Raw genomic sequence first — 23,351 nt, 5'->3', positions numbered from 1 at the left:
AAAAATACAAAAATAAGCTGGGTGTGGTGGCATGTGCCTGTAATCCCAGCTACTCGTGAGGCTGAGGGGAGAATCACTTGAACCCAGGAGGCGGAGGTTGCAGTGAGCCAAGACTGCGCCACTGCACTTTTTATTTGGAAAGGTGAGAACTTCTGGAGATGGTTGGTGGTGATGGTTGCACAACAATATGAATGTATTTAATGCTACTGAACTGTACACCTAAAAATGGCTAAATGGTAACTTTTGTGTTTATTTTACCACACAAAAATCCAACGGTCCATTCTTAGTCCTTGTCTTACATGGCCTCTCAGCAGTGTTTGACACAGTTGGTCATTCACACTGCCTTCTTCATTATTTATTTATTTTAGAGATGGCATATCATTATGTTGCCTAGGGTGGCCTCTGCCTCCTGAGTAAATGGGACTACAGGCACACATCACCATGCCCAGCTTTCCTCCTCCTCCCTTTCTCCTCCTCCTCCTCCTTTTTCTTCCTCTTCCTCCTCTCTCTTCTTCTTGTCCTTCTTGCCCTCATCCTCCTCTTTTTTCTTTTCTTCCTTCTTCCTTTTTTCTTCTCTCTCTTTTTTAAAATAAGAGCTTTATTGAGATATAATTCACATACCGTAAAAACCACCCATTTAAAGTGTACGAGTAAATTTTTTTTGTATATTCACAGAATTGTGTAACCATCACCACAATCAATTTTAGAGCATTTTCATCACCCCAAAGGGAAACCTGTACCTATCAGCAGCCACTCTCCATTTCTTTCTTAACCTAGCCCCCAGCCCTAGGCCATCATGAATCTAAGATTTGCCTACTCTGCATGTTTCATTTAAATGGAATAATATAGTATGTGGTCTTTTGTGTCTGGCTTCTTTCACTTAGCATAATATTTTCAAGATTCTTACATATTGTAACATCTATGAGTGCTTCATTTTTTAAATTGCCAAATAATATTCCATTGTATGGATTTACTATGTTTTATTTATCCGTTTATCATTTGATGGACATTTGGGCTGTTTCTACTTTTTGGCTATTATGAATAGTGCTGGTATGAACATTTCTGTACATATTTTTGTGTGGACATAACATTTTCATTTCTTGCATTCTCATCTTAAAAGGTGTTTTTCGGGCTGGGCGCGGTGGCTCCTACCTGTAATCCCAGGACTTTGGAAGGCTGAGGTGGGTGGATCACGAGGTCAAGAGTTCAAGAGCAGCCTGGCCACTATGGTGAAACCCCATCTCTAATAAAAATACAAAAAAAAATTAGCTGGGCATGGTGGTGGGCGCCAGTAATCCCAGCCAGTCAGGAAGCTGAGGCAGGAAAATTGCTTGAAGCTGGGAGGCGGAGGTTGCAGTGAGCCGAGATTGCGCCACTGCACTCCAGCCTGGGTGACAGAGCAAGACTCCGTCTCAAAAAAAAAAGGTGTTTTTCACCTACACTCTGCCACACCACTATCTAAAAATGTAAATATTAGACTCCCAATATTTAAAAATCTGTTCTTTTGCTATGTCAAGCACCCTTGACATAAGTAACTCCATCTTAGAGACTCCATCTTATATCTCATAGGGCACTTTGCGAACAGGGACAAGATGTTTGCTCAATAAATAAAGACTGCATCCAACCAGATGAGGACATCAACTTTTCCACCATCAGTCCTCACCAGAGGACTGTGGCTATAAAAAGAACAGGACTTGCGCAGCTTGAAATAGCCATCTTAACTAACACCATCTTGCTGTTAATCATGATAATCACCTGGCATCTGCCACTGAAGGCTCTCGGACTGCCTGGCCCAGACCAGGAGATTCTTTTTGCCTTAGTCGCTCTCCCTGAACTGATTCAATAACCCTTTCTTCCTATCCTTCTTCTTTTGATGTTCAATGTTACTTTGTTGTGGAATGTTTACTCTATAACATTTATATTTTAAGTATACTATTATGTATGGTCTGCCGTATTGACTGACTTGTGGAGTGGCTTGAGCCTGTGTGCCTGCAGCTCTGACTACCAAGCGAATGGGAAGCACTGAGGCAAACTCCCTCCTTGGGAACTCTGTGCAGCTAGTTGCTTTTGTGATTGAGATTACTTCAATGAAAGTCAGACACTGTGGAAAGACACAAATGTGCATGGACCTGATCATCTCTGACCTCATGCTGCTCATGAGACTTGCTCTTCTAAAAGGAGGACTTGGTCTGGGCTTTCAGAAGCACTGTGAAGGATCGCCTAGTTTGTTTCCAATAAATGTCAGAATTTTGGTTTAAAAACACATTAATTCGGCCAGGCATGGTGGTTCATGCCTGTAAGCCCGGCACTTTGGGAGGCTGAGGAGGGGAGATCATTTGAGGTCAGGAGTTTGAGACCAGCCTGACCAACATGGTGAAACCCCATCTTTACTAAAAATACAAAAAATTAGCTGGGTGTGGTGGTAGACACCTGTAGTCCCACCTACTCAGGAGATTGAGGCAGGAGAATTGCTTGAACCCAGGAGGCAGAGGTTGCAGTGAGCCAAGATTGTGTCACTGCACACCAGCCTGGGCAACAGAGTGAGACTCAATCACGAAAAATAAAAACAAGACCAACCACATTAATGTTTTCTTTCCTGGATAAAGGGCATCACTCTGATTTGTGATTTGTACCATGGAAGTGTTTTAAGAACTTCTTAGCACTCATTTTTCTGGGAGAAAAGCCACAAGCAAGCTACTTGGGCCATTTCTTTGCCTCTTAGTTCATGGCATTACCAAAGGGCAAAGGGCCAAATTCCACTTTAAACTCTCTGGTAAGCCAAATTGAAGGCCTTAACATTTTTTTTTTTTTTTTTAATCAGTGCTTTTAAAGATGCGAAGGGTTAGTGGAAGTCAACTTAAAAAGTTCTGTATAATTCTTTTTTTTTAGGTGGATTCTCACTCTCCTGTCCAGGCTGGAGTGCAGTGGCATGATCTTGGGCTCACTGCAACCTCCACCTCTGTAATCGCTTGAATCGAGTTCAAGTGATTCTCGTGTCTCAGCCCCCGAATAGCTGGGATTACAGATGCACCCCACCATGTCCAGCTAATTTTTGTATTTTTAGTGAGACAGAGTTTCGCCATGTTGGCCAGGCTGGCCTCGAATTCCTGACCTCAAGTGATCTGTCTGCCTTGGCCTTTCGAAGTACTGGGATTGACAGGTGTGAACCACTGCACGTGGCCAGCTCTGTATAATTTTGAACCTCTGAAAAATGTAAACAATCACATATTAATATACGGAAAGTTTGCTATGGAAAGTTCTATTGCAGATCCTTTTAACAAAACAAGTACTTATTCCCTTATTTGACTATTTGATAAGTGAATTTTGCATTATCTATTGCTTTAATTTTTTGTTGTTTTGCTTTGGTATCTTTTGCTCAAAGTGTAATATTTTATTTATTTTTTTGAGACAGCATCTCACTCTGTCACTCAGACTTGAGTGCAGTGGCACCATCACAGCTTACTGCAGCCTCAACCTCTTGGGCTCAAGCCATCCTCCCACCTCAGCCTCCCTAGTAGCTGGGACTATAGGTGCACACCCCCACGCCCAGCCAATTTTTGTAATTTTTGTAGAGATGGGGTTTCATCATGTTGGCCAGGCTAGTCTCGAACTCTTAAGCTCAAGCGATCTGCCTGTCTTTCCCTCCCAAAGTGCTGGGATTACAGGTGTGTGACATGGTGCTGGGCCAAGTGTAGCATTTTAAACAGTCCCTTGTATTTTCCGTCCTTCAATGAATTGTATTATGGAGCTATATGTTTAAGTAAAACTCTTTACCTTAAAGAGTGTGGTGAATTGGACAGTGATCCCCCAAAAGATATATCCATGTTCTAATCCCTGGAAACTGTGAGTGTGACTCATTTGGAAAAAGGATCTTTGCAATGTTGTAAGTTACAGATCAAGAGAGGGCTGGGTGTGGTGGCTTACGCCTGTAATCCCAGCGCTTTGGGAGGCCTGGGCAGGCGAATCACCTGAGGTCAGGAGTTTGAGATCAGCCTGGCCAACATGGTGAAACCCTGTCTCTACCAAAAAATACAAAAAATTAGCCGGGCATGGTGGTGTGTGCCTGTAGTCTCAGGTAGTTGGGAGGCTGAGGCAGGAGAATCGCTTGAACCCAGGAGGCAGAGGTTACAGTGAGCCAAGATTGTACCACTGCACTCCAGCCTGGGTGATAAGAGCAAAACTTTGTGTCAAGAAAAATAAAATTAAGAGGAAGTTATCCTGATTACTCAGGTGGGGCCTAAGTCAAATAATAAGTGTCCTTCTAAGAGACAAAAGGGGAGAAGAAGGAGCAGCATATGTGAAGACTGAGGCAGAGATTGGAGTTTTGCAGCCACAAGCCACGAAATGCCTGGAGTCACCAGAAGCAGAAAGAAGAAGGGAAGGATTCTTTCTTCTTTTTTTTCTTTTTTCTTTTCTCTCTTTCTTTTTTTTTTTTTGTAAGAATTCTTTCTTAGAGCCTATGGCTTCCTTGATTTCAGACTTGTTGCCTCCAGAAGGGTGAAAGAAGACATTTCTGTTGTTTTAAGCCACCAATTTTGATAATTTGTCACAGGCAGCCCTAGAAAGCAAAGAGGAGCTAGTTAATGGTTTTTTTGAAACGAAAATTTCTTGACTAGCAAGAAGGATGAATGTTTTTGTTCTCTGAACTGCTTGGTGCCCAGGGAGTGGGAGGGAAAGCATCCACATCTAGACAGTATGTTTCTCTGCAGTCCTGCCCACTTCTGCCTGTTTGTCCCACCCCAGTCCCTGCCATGCCCCTGAGATGCTTGGCTCTGCTTTATTGTCACTGCCAAGCTCTTGCCTGAAAACTCCCCATTTCCCTCCTGTTAGCTAATTTCTCTTCTCCTGGACAGTCTTTCCTTTCATCCTGGCTGTGGTCCATTAACATGGTACTTACCTCTTCAGGTGGCCAGGACATGGGTCCCACATTCAAAATGTAAAGGCATTCTGGATGTTTTAACAACCACCATCAATAGTGCAAGAACAAAGTTGAATGGCAGCTGACAACCTGAGTGTCCAGAAGGCAATAGGAAGTGACCAAATCTTCTGTCCAAAGGTGCAACTTCAATTTAGCTCCAGGAAATTAACACCACAAAAGACTGAGAAACTAGTGTTGCCAGATATGATTTTAAAACAGAAGCTAGAAATCTGGATTTTTAGGTGAATCTTTCGGTTTCTAAATTAGGCCATGAAGCAACAGTAAGAAATAAAAGAAAACCTCAAGAAAGCAGACAATACTATGTGTACCAAACAAAAATGCGTCTGTAGGCTGTGTGTGTCAATGAATTCCATTTTGTGATGGGAACCTCTGTCTTATGATATTAAAGGTGGAGGGTAAGATTACTCCATATATTTCTTGCACCTTTTTGGGCTCTTTAAAAATCTCCAGCCTGCCAGGTGTGGTGTGGATTTAGCAAAGGTTCATAGTATTCCAGGTACTTGGGAGGTTGAGACGGGAGGATCACTTGAGCCCAGGAGTTAGAGGCCAGCTTGGGCAACAAGCAAGAACCCATCTCCAAAAATAAAAGATAAATCTCCAACCACGACTGCTAGGAAATGGAAGAATCACCAAAGGTTTTACAGGTTGTCAGTGTTTTGCTGAGGCTACCATGCTGAATTGAATGATACACAGAAAATTGAACATGTTAAATACTTTATTCACATTGTTTACAAACTATATCCACCTGGAAAACACACGAATCCAAAAATAGATTATTTTACAGTAAGTCACATTTTTTAAAACAGGTTATTTTGAAGTTCAACTCTAAGCACGGAGGTCTTCAGCCTGTACAGCGATTCAGTGCCTCACCACTTGATTCCTGCTCTGGTGAAACAGAAGTCCTAGGGGCAGTCCACCTAGCTGTCAGTCACTGATAACTTACATACCAGTGATTGATGAGAAAATGTCAGTGCAGACTTTAACCCATGAACATTTATTGGTGTAAATTCACTGTCACTATTTTTGTCAAGGAAATACATGTTTTAGCGCTTGAATAAACATCAGGTAGAAAGACAAAACAAAAAAGACACACAATTTAATTTGCTATTACAGAGTTGTTAGGACATTTCCGGTTTTATAAATGTTTAACATCTGGACCAGTGATAGAATCAATGAATTTCGATGTTATTGTGTTGACAGCTTGAATCATAGAAACAGCAGTGATTTTGTAATTGATGCCAGTGTCTGTTGACTAACTCTGCATATCAGATGCCAGCCATCAGTTAGAAGGGGGAATAAACTCAGCAACAATTAATAATGTAGTTAATGTTAAGTGTTTAAGTCCAGAAGGATGTCTGTGGAAGTTTTGCTGAGTGGTCAAAAAGATGCTCTGGTTAAGAAACTTTCTGTGAACCTATGTTAAATCCAATTATGTCCCAGCTTGATGGCTTAGCTCTTTCATTAATTAAGATACTTTTCTGCCCAGGTGCCGTGGCTCACACTTGTAATCACAGTACTTTGGGAGGCTGAGGTGGGAGGATCGCTTGAACATAGGAGTTCAAGACCAGCCCTGGGCAACATAGCGAGAACCCGTCTCAAAAAAAAAAAAAAAAAAGGATACTTTTCTATGGATTTTTGACTTTAATAATTTAAAATCTAAAGTATGTGTGTCTTATATCTCACCCTCTCCTACCATAACCTGCAAACTAATCATGCTTTCCCCCACCTTTGGTGAGCTGCCACAGTTATTTGAAAACTTTTGAACCTTTGGGATGGGAGCATTGGATGTGTCTCTAATGGCATAACTGAATAGTTTTTCTCTGATCAGCATCAATGGCATGGGCTGTTGTCATTCCACAACTCTAGGAAAATAAAGTTTGATCAAGACACCACAAAAGATCATCCCCTCATCCCATTAGGGAGAAGAAAGGATTTCTTAAGAGTTGCTGCTCTCACCGCCCATAGACAACAACTCTGAATCCAAATGTAAGCTGAGATGTGGAGAAATTTTATCAGCATGTTTGCAGGTTAAAAAAAAAAAGAGAAGAAAATGAAGCCTTTCCAATGTCTATTGCAATCTGATTGTTTTAAAAGACAGAAATCCATAAAATGAGCTTGATGCCTGGAGCAGATCATAGCTTGTCTTCCTGCCACCCATGTGCATTTTTTCCAAATTTGTACACTAACCTTCGGTCGACCCGCTCCAAAATTCCTGTTTTATAGTAGTATCTGAAAAAGCAAGCAGAAGAGAAATTCTGGGAGAGTTTGCACCCTAGGAAAACAACAGAACACAAACACTGTCTCCTCACTCCTCTCAGGTGCCAAGGCTGGTCTTTGGTTACCCTGGTATTTTCATGCCCTGTTATCAACTTACACTTAAACCTTTCCCAGACATCTTGAAGACTGAACCTCACCATTCTCATTTCAAAATGTGTTTTTCTTTGTGTGTGTGGGTGTGTGAGATGGCTTGGATTCAGAGTGATCCCTGGGGAATACTGCCAAGAATGCTAAGGACAGCGTGTCGATTTACAAGCCATAATCCTACCTGTAACTAAGAACCAAAGTTTTGTTTCATGACCTTTCCATTATCAAGTAAAAAACCTGCAAAAACAGAGTAATTTTCTACAGCCAGCCATTTTATATAACTCTTCTTGAAGGCTCATGGTATTTTATGCTATTAACTTACCTCAGGGCTCTGCTCAACTTTTCATATGTCATTCTGTCATTTTTCTTCCTTTGTCCCCACATCTTTGCCAGGGCTTCTGATTTAACCACCCGAAAAATTCCTTGTTCCCTATCTTCCCATTCCAGAATGCCACAGTTTTCTTCAGGAGATAGAAGCAGGTCTCGTACAAATTCCCATAGATGAGAACTTTGGAGGCCTTTTGAAAAGGGGAAAACATTAGCTATTTACAATTTTTTTTTAATTTTTTTTTTTTTTTTTTTTTTTTGAGACAGAGTCTTGCTCTGTCACCCAGGCTGGAGAGCAATGGTGCGATCTCGGCTCACTGCAACCTCTGCCTCCCGGGTTCAAGCGATTCTCCTGCCTCAGCCTCCCAAGTAGCCGGGATTACAGGCGCCTACCATCACGCCTGGCTAATTTTTTGTATTTTTAGTAGAGATGGGTTTCTCCATGTTCACCAGGCTGGCCTTGAACTCCTGACCTCAGGTGATGTACCCGCCTCAGCCTCCCAAAGTGCTGGGATTACAGGCATGAGCCACCGTGCCCGGCTTGTTTTTTTTAATTTTAAGAGAAGAGATGTACAATTTCTCACTAGCTCATGAGAATTGCTGCTTTGTGGAATATTTCCCTTTGTTATGACTGATTGCTCTACCTGGAAACTTACTGAGCTGTGACATGTCTGTGTCTCCCATCCAAGCAATTGTGAAACACACATTCAGAGACACCCAATTTACATTGACTGGCAGCACTGTGACTCACAGATGTTCTATGGAACTACAGTTTAACTTTTATGGAATGAATGAAATGACAGTCAAATGATCTTTTCATTCTTCTTTCTGACAGGCGGCATGGTTGTACTGATTCCATAGCCACAACTGTCTGGGTGGACTGATCCTGCAATTGTGTTTTTCATGAAAGGCTGGTATTTCTCTTATTCTATGATATGGTGGTTAAGACCCGCTCTGGAGTCCCACTGCCTGGGTCTGGGTCCTGAATTCACCTCTTCCTACTTTTATAACCATAAACTCTTATGGTTACTTTATCTATAAAATGGGATAATAAGAGTACCTATCTCCTAGGATAGGTTAGAGGATATAATGATTTAATACATACCAAGCGGTTAGAATTATGCCCAGCATATAGCAATTGTTTTCTACACACACATTTGTGAAATTACAAGCTTGACACTGCTCTGGGCTGATCTCTTAGTGCTGGGGAAGCTAATAGGTTTGCCAATTCCCAGTGTTTTCTTTGTTATCCTCCTCTGAGAAGAAGCCACAGTGGACCCAGGACTGGATCTGGCTCCAGATGGTGGAGCCAGAACTTGAACCCAGGGAGTTTTCATTCCAAAGCTAATGTTCACAACTATGATCATGTCTTTCATAGTAGGTGTTCAATAGACATTTAATGGATAATTATTAGCTATGATTTGTTTAGCGTTTGCTATTTTCAGATGCTCAGTCTCACCCACTCTTATGAGAAGAAATCAATCTGACTTTGATAATACGTATAAAAGCAATCACTGATTTCTTTACTACCTTCCTTGGGGAGTAACTGGCCCAACTCAAATGTTTAGTTTCAAAGCTTATTAAAGTAGATGACTTTGTCTTAGGAATGGTTTTAAGAAATTAGAAATGAAAACCGGCATCCTGCACTTACTTGTTCTACTATGACTGTGACAGTCTTGACTTTTGATGCCACTTGTTTTCAAGCAGTTGGAATCAGCATCTGAAATAGAATAATTTATAGCAGTGGAAAGGGATATAGAGGTCACATTCAGACCTCAAGTCATACCCAAATGAGCAAATACTAATTGAACGCCTTTGTAGCAAAAGACACCACATTAGGCACTTTGGGGGTGATTACTAGGTGGCAGGTGTCAAGATGCTTTAAGATGTGCCTTTGAGGAGCACTTGTATTCAATCTCACCTCACCCTGATGAGAATAAATAAATTGGTTTTTATCGAGACCCATGCAGGGCCTTCCTAGGAGGCCATGGTAAGGACTTGGGACTTTATATCAAAGTTTAGAGCAAAGATCCTCAATTTAAGAAGATCTCTCTTGCTTCTGTGTGGAGAACAGACTGGAAGAGACACAAGTAGAAGCAAAGAGACTACAGCTTATGAAGGGTAGAAAGCAAGACGTTAACTCTGTGCTGATTTAAATGATAACTCAGGCTGTGAGTCACAACCTGAGACACCTGGACAAGCATTGTCCCAGAGTAGTATATGAGTTTTTAAAATGGTGGCACCAGATCTGCCCCTCCAGCTCACACTCAGTCTCCACTGCTTTTCTTAGCCCCTTGCTTGCTTTGCCCCAGCCACCCTGGCTTCAGGCTCTCTGGAAATGTGCAGGCACATTCCACATCAGGGGCTTCGCAGTTGCTCTTCCACTTGTCCAGCACGTTGTTCCCTTGGATACTTGTGGTGCACGCCCTCTCTCAATCCTGGTTCAAAATCACCTTCCAGTGAGGCCTCCTCTGACCACTCATGTTGGGTCTGCACATCCTCCCCACTGCTCCGCATTTTACGTAGAATATTCAAGCATATTCTATTGTGTATTTATTCATGAAGTTCACTGTCTGTCTGTGCACACGAGGGGGCAGGGATTTGTGTTTCCCGACATAACCCTGCAGCACCTAGCACACTGCTGGGCATATAGTAGGTGCTCAGTATCATCGAGCAGCCACTGGGCTATGCTATAGTAACTGTACTGTACCACATTATACTAACTATACTGTTCTATACCATGCCATACTGTACTATACTGACTATACCACACCATACTGTACTATACTATACTATCCTGTGCTGGACATACTATGCTGTACTAACTATACTCTACTGTACCATACTATACTAACTATATTGTACTGTACCATGCTATATTAACTATGCTATACTGTACTATACTACACTACACTAACTACATTATACTGTACTATACCATACTAACTATACTGACTGTACTGTAGTATACCATAACTATACTATACTATATCATACTGCACTGTTCTGTACTGCACTACACTAATGTTCTATTACTGTACTGTACTAACACTATACTACAGTGCACTATACTATACTAACTGTACTGTACCAACTATACTATATTGTATTACACTATAGTATACTATATTTACTGTACCACACTGTACTATACTATACTATATTAACTGTACTGTACTGTACCAACTATACTATATTGTATTACACGATAGTATACTATATTTACTGTACCACACTGTACTATACTATACTATATTAACTGTACTGTACTGTACCAACTATACTATATTGTATTACACTATAGTATACTATATTTACTGTACCACACTGTACTATACTATACTATATTAACTGTACTGTACTGTACCAACTATACTATATTGTATTATTACACTATAGTATACTATATTTACTGTACCACACTATACTATACTATACTATATTAACTGTACTGTACTGTACCAACTATACTATATTGTATTACACTATAGTATACTATATTTACTGTACCACACTATACTATACTATACTATATTAACTGTACTGTACTGTACCAACTATACTATATTGTATTATTACACTATAGTATACTATATTTACTGTACCACACTATACTATACTATACTATACTATATTAACTGTACTGTACTGTACCAACTATACTGTATTGTATTATACTGTAGTATACTCTACTAACTATGCTGTACTGTGCTATATTATACTGTACTGTATTATACTAACTATACTGCATTGTACCAACTATACTATATTGTATTATAATGTAGCATACTATACTAATCATACCATACTGTACTGTAATAACTATACTATACTGTACTATGCTATACTAACTACCCTGTACCATATATTATATTCTACTGTACATACTGTATTATATGAACTAGAGTGTACTAACTATACTATACTGTACTAACTATACTGCACTGTACTGTAGTATACTAACTATACTGTACTGTGCTACACTATACTATACGAACTATACTATACTATACTACATTATACTGTACAACTATCCCTGCTGCATCGTCTAGTATGTACACTGTCACTGCTGAATGAAGGAAGGGCAGGAATGACACCCTGTGCCCCACACTGTTGCTTAGGGTGACCTCTCTCAGTGCCACTGGGTCATGCCACCTCGCCGGCTAAACATCCTGCAGTGGTTCCCCATTTCTTCCAGGATGAAGGCTGCACATTAGGTAGGCCTTTCACAGACTGACCCCCACCCAGATCTCTAGCCGTATCTCTTTCTGCTTCCCAACGTTTTCCCTTCCCTTGGGTCAAATGGTTCCATTGAGGCGTGGCTTTCTCCTGCCTCAGGACATTTGCACAGACTCCCCACTCTCCACTTCTACCCAGTGGACCTCTCACAAGACCTCTTCAGGAAGCCTTCTCTGAACTGACCCTCTGGGTTAGACCCCTTATGAGCCCCATAGAGAGCACCTGTGTGTGTTCCTTGGTATCACAACACTGGGCCCACCTTACCGGAAAGATTAATCTCTTTTTCTCCTCCACTATTAGCTGATATTTATGGAGCACTTACTAAATGCTAAGTGCTTGTTAAGGGCTTCACGTAGAGTATCTCATTTCATCCTTATAACAACCCTGTGTGATACTATTATGATTTTCATTTTATTGAGGAGGAATTGGAAGTCCAGAGAGCTTAACAATTTTTTCCAGGTGGTGGAACCAGAGAGTTCTCATTCCAAAGCTAATGTTCATAACTACTACTTTATCATGTCTTTCACAGCAGGTGTTCAATAGACATTTAATGAACCATTATTAGCTAAGATTTGTTGATCATTTGCTATTGTCGGATGCTCACTCAACCTTCCCCACCCTTATGAGATGTGTCTATTACTATCCCCAGATCGATCTGTTGTTTTGATTTAATCTTTTAGGAAAAGAGAAAACAAATGGAGTCATAAACAAAGGTGAATTATTAAGTGTGACTAGACAACAAGCTTTCACTGAAATGCCAAAATGGCAAGAAGTGGGAGGAAAAACATTGCCCTTTTGATCTTGATGATTTCTCCCGTGTTTTGGATGAAGGGGATCTGGATTGGTAGGAGGAACACAGTACAGATCAGCATGAGAGGGGTTTATGAGGCTGGTGGGGGTTTCTTCTGTGGGTCTTTCCAAGATAACCCTGTTCTGTCTGTTCCTAGTTCTGCAGTGATAGCTTTGAAGGTACTCATTGGTTGACTAGTCAAGGCCTCACTTGGCTGGTGGTGGCAGAGGCAGGGGGCTGAAGTCATTACTGCAATGTTAATATTGAGGCAGGTTCCTAAATCAACCTCCACCAGCACTGGGTGGTGGATCTGTAGCACCACCGTGAACCCACTGTATTTCTCTGTAAATGCCAGTTGTGTTTCAGGGTGCAGCTTTCCCTGGCTCACAACTTTCATCATCTTGACTATGTCCCTGCAGCTGGTAGGGAATGAGGGGAGACATAGCCCAGGCTCTCTGCAGTCTGTGGGATTTGGAGAGGCTTGGTTGGCCTTGAGCCTGAACATTAAAATGTGGCCAAAGGATATATCCTCAATTGTTGATTGCAAGCACTCCAGAAGCTGGGGTGGGGGCCTGAGTTGCAGGGTTTCCAAAACAAGTTTATCGTATCCCCATGACACTAGCAGTCCAGCCATGCAGCCCACACCCCATGCCAGGCTGGTGCAGAGAAGCTCTGAGGCTCAGGAGCAGGGAGATGCCTGGCCACGAACCCAGGACCACAGGCTTGGTTCCTGGGCCCAGCGTACCCTCTATTGGCACTTCTGCAGTGGAGGTGAGTGGGGAGTGGGGCAGGTGGAGAGAAGAGACCAAGCAGAGAGGGAATGGGTTGTTTCACTTTGGCCAGCTCTGACAGTTTTGTAGCTTGTGTGTCTGGGCACCTACAGTGGGCACTAAGTTGAAAATTGTCCTGTTGTTTGAATTATTGTCAAGCTGGGCCCAGACTTTGAGGAGTTCCTGGGCCTTGGATCTCAACTGAGTGGGCAGCAGAGTGAACAGAAGGGTCTGGAAGCATGTGTACATATGTGCATGTGTGTGTGCGTGCATGTGTGAGTGTGCACAGCACAATGTAAAAGCACAGGCTTTGAGGAAATGTGTTGGAATCTCAGCCCCGCACTTACTTGCAAGTTATTACACCTCCAGTTTCCTCAGATGCAAATGGAGATAATAACACTCCCTAATGAGCTAGAACAAGGATTAAATGAGATAATGTAAGCAGAACACTTAGCACAGTGTTATGCTTAGCACATAGTAAGTGCTTAATAAATGGTAAAGAGAACTATTTATTTTCATTGAAGACCCAATGGGAACATTGCTGAAAGCCCCAGGATGCCACTTTGTCCTCATTGGCCAGGTCTTGGTCTTTGGATGGGACATCAGCACTGAAAGGCAATCTCTCATTTTTGGGTCAGGGAATATCTGAGACCATGAAACATCACCTGAGCCATAGGCACCATGACCATGTGTCCTAGACTTTCTAGAATGGGCTCATTGTATAAACTACCAACCTGTTGTCTTCCTACCTCCCCTTGTGCCCATCGAACTATCCATTAGGGTTTCTGTTTGGGGAAAGCATGGTCATCAGGGTTGGGCGAGGGCCAGAGATGGTCCTCAGGGGTCTCGGGGGAAGGCCATGGTGTTGTGGCCAAGGCATTGAGGCTGGAATATGGCAAAGCCTCAGCGGCTGGCTCTCAGGTGGATTTAGCTTCTTAACCCTGAGTTCAGTCTAGTTCTAGGCTCCCAAATGGAGCAGACAGGGAAGAGCCCATGGCACCAACCATCAGCAGAGGGCTTGTCTCCATGAGTGCATGCTCCAGAGATGCTAGCCCAGAGCCCTTGCCCCACCACTTCTATTTCTAGAAACTTCTCCCCACCTCTTCCCCATCACTGGGTCCAGGCCACCATCATCCTCACACCTCTGGGATGGAGCCTCCTGGCTAGACTGCTTTCTGACCCAGACAATAGCAACCCAAGAGATCTTAAAATTTAAATATGATCTGATCACTTTCATGCTTATGACCTTTCAGTCGCTTCCCAGCTTGCTCCGAATGAAATCCTAACTCTGCTGCCCACAAAGTGGTGAGTGATCTGGCCCTACCTGCTCTCGGCCTCAGCTCCCACCCCTCCTTCTGCTAATGCTGCTGAGACTACTGATACCATGAGTGTTATACAAGTTATTATGCCTCCACTATCACAGAATTGAACCACTCAGTAGAACCTGAGCGGTTCAAGATGGCAGCCACTTGTGGCTACTGAGCACTTGAAATTTGGCTCTGCAACAGAGGAGCTGAATTTTAATATAACTTAAGTAATTAAACTGGCCCCATGTGGCTAGTGGCTACTGTATTGGCCAAGCTAATGCTAGACTCACTGGCCTTCTTTGGTTCTTTCTCTAAGACACCAAGATTGTTCCTGCCTCAGGGCCTCTGCACTGGCCATTCGCTGCTTGGAACCTTTTCTTCTCTCTCTTTTCCTGGGTAACTTCTGCTCATGCTTTAATTCAACTATTTCTTCCTCCAAATAGCTGTCCCTGGACCCAGTTTAAATGTGATCTTTCCCCATTACACACAAAGCACCCTGATCTTTCCCTTTATAATATCATCGTGATGAGCAGTTACGTATTTATCATTTGGGTTATTTGTTTAATATCTCTAGCGAGACCTTGCCTCAATGAGAGCGAGACTCAAATAGTGCTCATCACCACAGCTACGGTGCCTAGCTCTGGGCCTGGCATATAGTAAGTGTCCAATAAATGTTTGTTCAAAGAATGAAGGAAACAGGAGAGAAATAAATGGGTAAGGGGAGCAAAGGCGTGAAGGGCTTCAGATTTAGACACACCTGGGCCATCTGTTGCCTTCTAAGCATGTTGCCTTTAACCTCTAAGCTGCGGTTTCTCTCCCTATAAAAAGGCTATTGCACTAGGACTTGTCTCATATGGGGAGGGATTACCTGACACAATGTCTATAAAGATATTAGCACAGGGCCTGGTTCACAGGAAGCACTCAGTAAATGCTAGCTGTCATCTTCATCCTTATCCTCATCATCATAATCATCAGCACATTGAATCTAACTGTGGCTAGTTATATATTCAGGTTACACCTACTTCGAAAGAACTTACTGGACACACCTTCTCTTTCTATTGTATTAGCTTCCTTTTGTCGTGTGGAAGGCAGGCTGGTAAGTGATTCCTATTTGTAGGTGAAGACACTGACCCCTGGAGAAAGGGTTGGTCAGGTCCAGGTCACTACTACTTAGAGAGTAAAGCAAATGCCTGCCTGTAGCTCAAGTCTTTGGCCACAGTAATGTCTCCCGGGCTTCATAGGCTCATTTCTTCCAGGGGCTTTGCCTGGGTTAGGTAGGGTGGTAAAAGCTGGGATTTACATCCCCCAGGCTGCTGCAGATGGATCACAAGGGATTCTACCAGCACCAGGAAACAGTGTGTGAGCTTTGTTCACAGGTGGGTGAGATGCTACACCCAGGGGCCCCGAGTGATGAAACCTGGCGGAATGCAGAGCTGCTCGTGTGAGGGCAGCTGCAGTCTGCGGGGCAGGGCGCACCTGCCTAAGCCCGTAGCATGTGGTCCATGAACTGGCTATTCCTGTGCTAAGCACCAAAAACAAAATGAAAAACAAAATTGCAAAAACTTTTGTTAACTAGGATCCAAGTAACGTGAGTCCTCAGTTGATTGTTTGGGACTTTAAGGAGGAAAAAATCATAACCCATAAGAACAGTCCCTCTGTGTCTGCCCCTCCAGCTTGCAGCCCTCAGAGGCCTTGGAAATCACCATGTGCTCTGCTCCCTCTCTGCAGATGACTGAGCTGAAGCCCATGGGGGAATGGGGTTTGCCCAGGACCACATTTCCTCCTGGCCTCTGGGCCAGGGACTCAGTAACTAATAGTAATCATCATTGTCATCTTTAAAAAATGAAAGCACCAAAGATCCCTTTCCCGAGCCTTCTTCATCTGCCAAAGTGAAACAGGGAAGGTTAATCATCAGCATCAACAAGGTTATTTGAGATCCTCCATCGTCTTATAATTATAAACTCTACCTGCTTAGTGAGCTCAGAGTCTTCTTAAGCATTATGAACCACAAGGCTTCTAATAGTATTATTAGTGTATGACAAACGGATACTGGTTTGGGAGCATCTACACTGGTGGCGCATGCTGGGCTCTTTGTGTGCATCGTTTCTCAAACTTACCACAACCCACAAGGGTCACACTATTTTACAGATAGGGGAACAGAGTCTCAGAGGATAAGCAATCCATAGATCCAAGCTATGGTCCTACAGAACCAAGCCCATGCTCTTTCGGTCACACTCTTTCCACCACGCTTTTCCCCACTGCCTTCTCCAGGTCTGGGATTGTTTTGGTTCATCAGCCTTTCAGTATGATCCTAAAAGAATGGTCAAGCCCATGTGCCAATGACAACCTTGACAGAGCCTTGGGTGGCTTGCGCTTGGTTACTTACAGTCTTTGATGGTGGCCTTGCTTTCTTCAGTGTCATTAAAAAAGGAGTAACCTGGGAAAGAAAAAGAAATCCAGAAACCATACCATGCAATCCTGGTTTCCACTGGCCAGGCCAGGAGAGGGGGTGTTGGAGGGAAGTGGAGTGACTGTCCCTCTTGAGGTTGGTTACATTTTAGAGGGAACCTTGGAGACCATCTGGTCGTAGAGTGTCACCCTGAAGCCATCCCCGAGAGGTGATAATTTCCTCATTTTTAAAGGTCATTTGGAGGGAGCACCCAGAACCAGGCTTCCCAGAAGCCTCTGCAGATTTTCTGAGCAGGCACTGGGGAGTAAGCTCTGGTCTGGGGTCCAGGGCTGGGCTGTGGGCTGGGCTGTGAGCTGGGCTGGGCTACTGACCCCTGTGCAGCCTTACCCAGTCATTCAGTCTCTGGGCTTGTTGGTTTTTCTCATTGACATCACGTGATAAAATACCCACTAAGTTCCCCTCTGGCTAAGAGTCTATAGTCTCCGACATGGCCTCTAATCCCTTGGGGATAGGAATGTCTGTTATGTGCTGGTCAGTGGGGTGAACGGGCATAAGAGGTTGCAAGAAGTGCAAAGCTCTATGTGAATGCCGAGTTTAATGAGGATGTGGAAGATGATGTCAGGGCCTTGGTTCTCTTCTCTGTAGAATGGGGTTGGCTGGGGTTGAATGAGGAGTTTGAGACTGTGTTTTCACATAGCAGTTTAGGCTGAAGGATAAGTATGTCCTAGCTTGGTCCAACATGAGGACTAATTTCTACTTGCTAAGCAGACTGGAGCAGGGCACAGTTGTGATTTTTTATTCCTGGAGTCATGTTCTCATTGGTTTTGGTCAGCCAGGTGCCTCAGTTGACTCTGTCCAAAGGGCCGACTGAGAACAGGATGGGAGATTGAAGAGGGGCTCATTCCTCTCCTAGGCTGTGGAAGCCACCCTCTGACCTTGCTTCCCAGCAACCAGTGTCCCCAGGTTTCTGGGCCCTTAAATCCTACTGCAATACCTACGGAGCTGGATGGTGCCCAGGTCTTACAGCCCCCTTCCAGCTCCTCTCCTCCATAAAACTGCCTTATTCTGTGTCCTGTTCTGCCAGAGTCAAAACCTATGGGGTAGTATAAGGCATATATGAGGTAATAACCCCCAGTTCACTGTAGAATTTATGATCTAAATGGAGACACTTTTGAGAATGAAAGGTAGTGCTATGGTAATAATAATTACTCCAGGATCACAGGTAGAAACGATGTTTCCTGGGCAAATGGGGACAGTGTGAATTTTGATCGCAATATATATATCTCCACAATCTACAATCCACATGTCTAATTGAGAAACATTAAAAGAGGAATTTCAGAATGGAGTAGATTGGTGGAGTAGATAGTTTTACTGCTCAGCGTGGAACCCTCCTGGCCCAGAGAGTGCTTGAAATCCCACCATTAAAGGTGGCATTGTGATTGCAGGAATTCCTTACAAGAAGAAGATGTAATGTATGACCTATTAAAAAGCAGCTGGCTTTTTAGGTTTAGCCTATTAGTTTTGCACAGAGCCCTGGGGTAATAAAACCAGGGACAGGTTTTTTTTTTTTTTTCTTTCGGAATTTTGCTCTTTTTGCCCAGGCTGGAATGCAATGGTGCAATCTCGGCTCACTGCAACCTCCACCTCCTGGGTTCAAGTGATTCTCATGCCTCAGCCCCCTGAGTAACTGGGATTATAGGCACGTACCACCATGCCCGGCTAATTTTGTATTTTTAGTAGAGATAGGTTTCACCATGTTGGCCAGTCTTGTCTCGAATTCCTGACTTAGATGATCTGCCTGCCTCAGCCTCCCAAAGTATTGGGATTACAGGCCTGAGCCACTGTGCCCTGCCAACAGGCTTTTTTTTTTTTTTTTTTTTTTTTTTGATGCAACCATTGCCAGGGAAGAGAGGTGCTTGTGGTGGGAGATGCCAGCACAGGGGCTGCACAAGGGCGTGGAGACAAAGGAGGTTGACTTGACATTTGGCCAAGCTGGCATTGCCAAGCTGCATCTTTTTCCAGAATAAAATACACCCCTCTCTGTGGCCCTAGGATTTTTGTGCAAGCCTGTTCCCTTGGGAGGATCCTAAATGAAGTCCCAAGCTCCTTCTTCTGGAGCCGTTGTGACTTGGTCAAACTTGTCCTCTTTCAGGGAGTGCCCACTCTGAGCACAGGACACAGATCCCAGCTCTCGGCAGGTCATTGTCACTGGAGTTTTGGCTCCCAGGGCCCAAGCCATGTAGTGCCCAAGGGCCACCATTCTTAGCTTTTCTGCCCTCAAGCGCTCATGATGGATGAGGATCAAGAGGAGGCCAAAGAATCACAGAGGGTCCTCTGTGATTTTTCTGTCCAAACAAGAGTTGCTGTCATAGCCTCCTCTTCAAGCAGGGGGCTATTAGACTACTTGATTATCTCCAGTGGTGGGGATCGTCCTGTCTCCTGTATCTTCTGAATTACCTTTTCAAAAGAAGGTACTAACCTTTAAAAAGGTCCTTCTTAAAATTGAGCTGAGATAGGTTTCCTTTAACATCCTATAATATGCCTCTTGGTTATATTAATGATGATGGAAACAGCTGCCATTTACTGCATTTCCATCTTCATATGCTGTTCTAGGTAATATTTCCCTGAATCCTCTCAAAAGCCCCATGGAGGTGTCATTATCCCATTGGACAGATGAGGCAGTGGGGATTCAGACAGGTTAAGCCACTCGCCAGAGGTTCCATAGCTCGGAGTATTGGAGCCAGGGTTGGAACACAGGTGTTTCGGATCTCCAAGCCCTTGCTTTGTACTGACTTTCTGTGAATCAGCCCTGTTTGCTGTGTGACCTTGAAGAAGTCACTTAATGTCTCAGGATATCAGTTCCTTTATCTATGTGTGACTTTGAGACATCAGAGCTCGATGTTCTCAAAGAACCTTTCTGGATTGAAAAAATGTTCATCGACATTCTGCATGCAAAAGGCCTGTTGAAGAGTTAAATAATGCTATTGGCGCCACCTTCTGGCCACTTGATCCTTGACCATTAGGAATGTGATGAAATGATAATTAGTTGGACTCCTATGGAAATGGGAAGGGAGTCTATTTAATTTTATTCCTCTTCTGCTTAATGAGAGATGAAGCACAAACCTCTTTTTTGTCCATCCTGTGTGGTTTCAAATCATTATGAAGATACTGTATTATTATCAGCCTGGTGCCTAGGCAGTCCCTGAACGTGGTGTCAGTTTTTCTTTTTCTTTTTTTAAATGCACTCAATTTGCATTTTTGTAACTTGCTCCCTTTTCCCTAAAATCCCCATTTCTGGCATACTAGCTTCCAGTTATTGAAGGTTTGGATTAACGAGAACTCCAGTTAGTAAAATTTTGCTGTGCAAGTCACACGATGGGAAAGGACTTCTCAAAGTTGTTTGGTCCTAATCCTGGTCCCTCCCCTGGAGGCCCGGCCCTCTGAACACTGACCTTGTGTGCGGATGTTCTGGAGGATGAAGTACAGGTACTCGCCGCAGAGGCCAGCTGCCTCGACGAACTCCTCCTGCGTCATGCTGCACAGCTGCAGGCCACTGATGTTGAAGTGGCAGAAGGAGATGCAATTGGTGTCCAACTTGTACTGATCACAGCAGAACTGGAGCCACTCCCACACGTGGCGCTTAGTCCAGTATTCAGGGTGGACTGATGTCCAGTACGAGTCACAGGCTGCACCAAAGGAGAAAGAAGTGAGGGACAACAGTCCCAAGACAGCCTTCGAGAGGGCCCCTGAGGATGCATCAGTTAAGTAACATCCTCATTCCTCAGCCAATAAGTTGAAAGGGCCTCCAGTCCTGGGTGTTCTGCAGAGCCCAGGTCACCTTCTATTCTGCAGAGAAAACCAGAGGGACTGGATCCTACAGATGAACTTTGGCATCAGAGAGGGAATGACAGGGGCAAGAAAGAACCAGACTTGGTGCTGATGCTCAAAAAAAGGCATTTAGTGGAGAAAGAAAGAAAACAGCCCCTCAGTTATTTGATTCCAGATAACATGATATCAAAAGCACAAACTCAGCTGTTTGACAAGCTGGGTTGAAATTCTGATTCTACCACTTTCCGCTTGGCAAGGTCTGTGGGCATGGAAGTCTCAGTTTCCTCGTCTGTAAAATGGGGATAATATGCTCAATGCCCAGGACTGTTATGGAGTTTGGGGTTAATGTACGTAGAATGGCACACAGAAACTTACCAACCAATTCAATAGTTACTAAATGCCTACTGTGTGTCAGACACCATTTGAAGCTGGTTTGATTCCCTATGCTTTAAAGGGCAGCTGCCCAATCCTGGCTATTTGTTTCTGCACAGTTACTGGCAATCTTGTGCCAAGAACCTTGGGTTATTAGACATTGCCCAGAGTCTGACAGTCCTTGGGTCACCATAGTAGGCACCTGCAGAGGAACATGGTCATGGGAGAGTTGGTTGTATTGTTGTTCTTGTGTTTGTGGTGGTGTTCGGAGTAATTTCTATCCTGAGATCAGAGCCCCTCACTCCTTTAGAGGAGTCGTGTACATGCCTAGACAGTTGTGAGTGCCATCTGTCTGGGAGGCTGGCATGTGGCTCTGCCTGGCCCAGGGGCAGAGATTTGGTGTTCAACAGTTCTGTCCTACTGTTCTTAGGAGAAATGGAAAGTGGGATGGACATAAGGTATGGAAGAGGTGCGGTATTAGGTACTTGGTCAGGCTCTTTGACATACACAATTATTTTATCTGCCATGTAAAACATTCATTTATTCATTTCATTCAATAAATAAAAGTTTTAGTTTCCTTACTGGTAAAACTGGAATAATTACAGCACCTGTATCATAGCGTTGTTCTGCAGATTAAATGACTTAATATACATAAAAGTACCTGGAACAGAGCCTGGAGGATTTAAATGCTATTACAAACATTATTATTGAATATCTACTATGTGTGCAGCCACACATTGTGTGTTAAGGATTCATGGTGGACACGTTTTGTCCCTGCCCCCCAGGAGATCACAGAAGAGGAACTTGAAAGTCATGGAGGACTTTCCCAAGAACCCACGCCAGTGTGTGGCAGAGCTGGATTTGAACCCTAGCCTGAACTCGAAAGCCATTGCTCTCCCCACACCACCATACCGGTCCTCAGAGGGTCAGCCCAGAGCAGAGATGGAACATGAAGAGTGGCTGAGGCACGGGGAAAGCTGGAGAGAACACAACACGAGGGCCTGAGAAGAAAGGCAGAGAGCAGTGAGTGGCTAAGGTGACGATGACAGAAAGGGTCCCTCACATGTTATACCCCACAGCAAATGGCAGTGGTGCGATTTGCAGCATTTAAAGGTGAGTAGAACTCGCACCATTGTCAGTTGCTGATGATTCCAGGCAGGAGGTGGGTCCTCTGCCGGTCAGGTGCTACTACTCAGTCAGCACCCTCAGCCAGCCGAGGCGCTACGTGTTTTTGTCGTCTCAAGTTTCTCAGGTCCCCTCAATCCTATCCAGTAGGTGTAATTGGGCTATTCCACAAAAGAGGAAATAGGGGCTCCCTTTAAAACTCAAGGTCTTCCAGAGATCTCTTTTCCCACCGAAGGGTGGGTGGAGGGGCAGTTGGTTTATTTTATTTAAAAATTTTCAGAATTTTATAAGCATTAAGATCAAAGCGTCAATATTGTGCCAGGGTGCTTGAGGCTGATGTTGTAGCCTCCACCCGGCAGATAGGAAGAGCCAGGGAGCCGGTGAGACCGATGACTCAGGTCTTGCTCACTGGCCACTGGCTGGTGCAGGCAGGGGCTTCTGGCAGAACAAGGGGCCATTCCTGAGTTCCGCCTGAGCTTTCATCTACTGATTTCTGGCTTTAGTAAACCTAAGGGGCCTTTGGACTTTACTGGAGTCCTGTGAGAGATGTTTATGAGCCTTGACATTTTTCAGCTGCGGGTCCTGCCCGGGCCCTGCCCTAGATGGCTATCGGTGTGCGGCCGTCGGAGGGCACAGTTGATTTCTTTTCATGGAAAGGTTTCGCCAAGGCTCTGTTCCCCTGTTTCCCTCCCCTCCCCGCTCTGCTTCCAACCCCTTGTTATTTTCTTTGGCACTTGAAGAGGGCCATATTGTTTGCGGAAGCCAAGGGGGCCTCAAGGATTCGGAGAAACGCCCAGGCGGGGAGTCGGCCCCACACCGGGGAGGTGTTGCTGGCGCTGGCTCCCTGCTCCTCGGCGCTCCACTTTGAAGCTCACCCACA

General features: G+C 44.0%; 1 protein-coding gene across 3 annotated transcripts in view; it reads right to left on the bottom strand.

The window, feature by feature from the left end:
- Nucleotides 1-5,636: 5,636 nt before the first annotated feature.
- The window catches only part of ELF5 (E74 like ETS transcription factor 5), a 33,115-nt gene continuing 15,400 nt past the window's right edge, over nucleotides 5,637-23,351 (bottom strand). The window contains exons 3-7 of one of the 3 annotated variants that reach the window (XM_002821893.3): nucleotides 20,599-20,832; nucleotides 17,123-17,173; nucleotides 9,282-9,350; nucleotides 7,626-7,821; nucleotides 5,637-7,168 (exon numbers count right to left, since the gene is read on the bottom strand). In XM_002821893.3, the coding sequence (XP_002821939.2) occupies nucleotides 7,072-7,168; nucleotides 7,626-7,821; nucleotides 9,282-9,350; nucleotides 17,123-17,173; nucleotides 20,599-20,832 (647 nt within the window). In that variant the 3' untranslated portion in view covers nucleotides 5,637-7,071. The remainder of the gene's footprint in view (nucleotides 7,169-7,625; nucleotides 7,822-9,281; nucleotides 9,351-17,122; nucleotides 17,174-20,598; nucleotides 20,833-23,351) is intronic. The other 2 variants (XM_009246483.3, XM_009246485.3) reach the window with 2 other exon arrangements.

Source organism: Pongo abelii, chromosome 9 (assembly GCF_028885655.2).
Source record: "Pongo abelii isolate AG06213 chromosome 9, NHGRI_mPonAbe1-v2.0_pri, whole genome shotgun sequence".
NCBI lineage: Eukaryota > Metazoa > Chordata > Mammalia > Primates > Hominidae > Pongo > Pongo abelii.
Note: the sequence above shows the minus strand (reverse complement) of the source record. Positions and strands in the feature narration are given on the sequence as shown.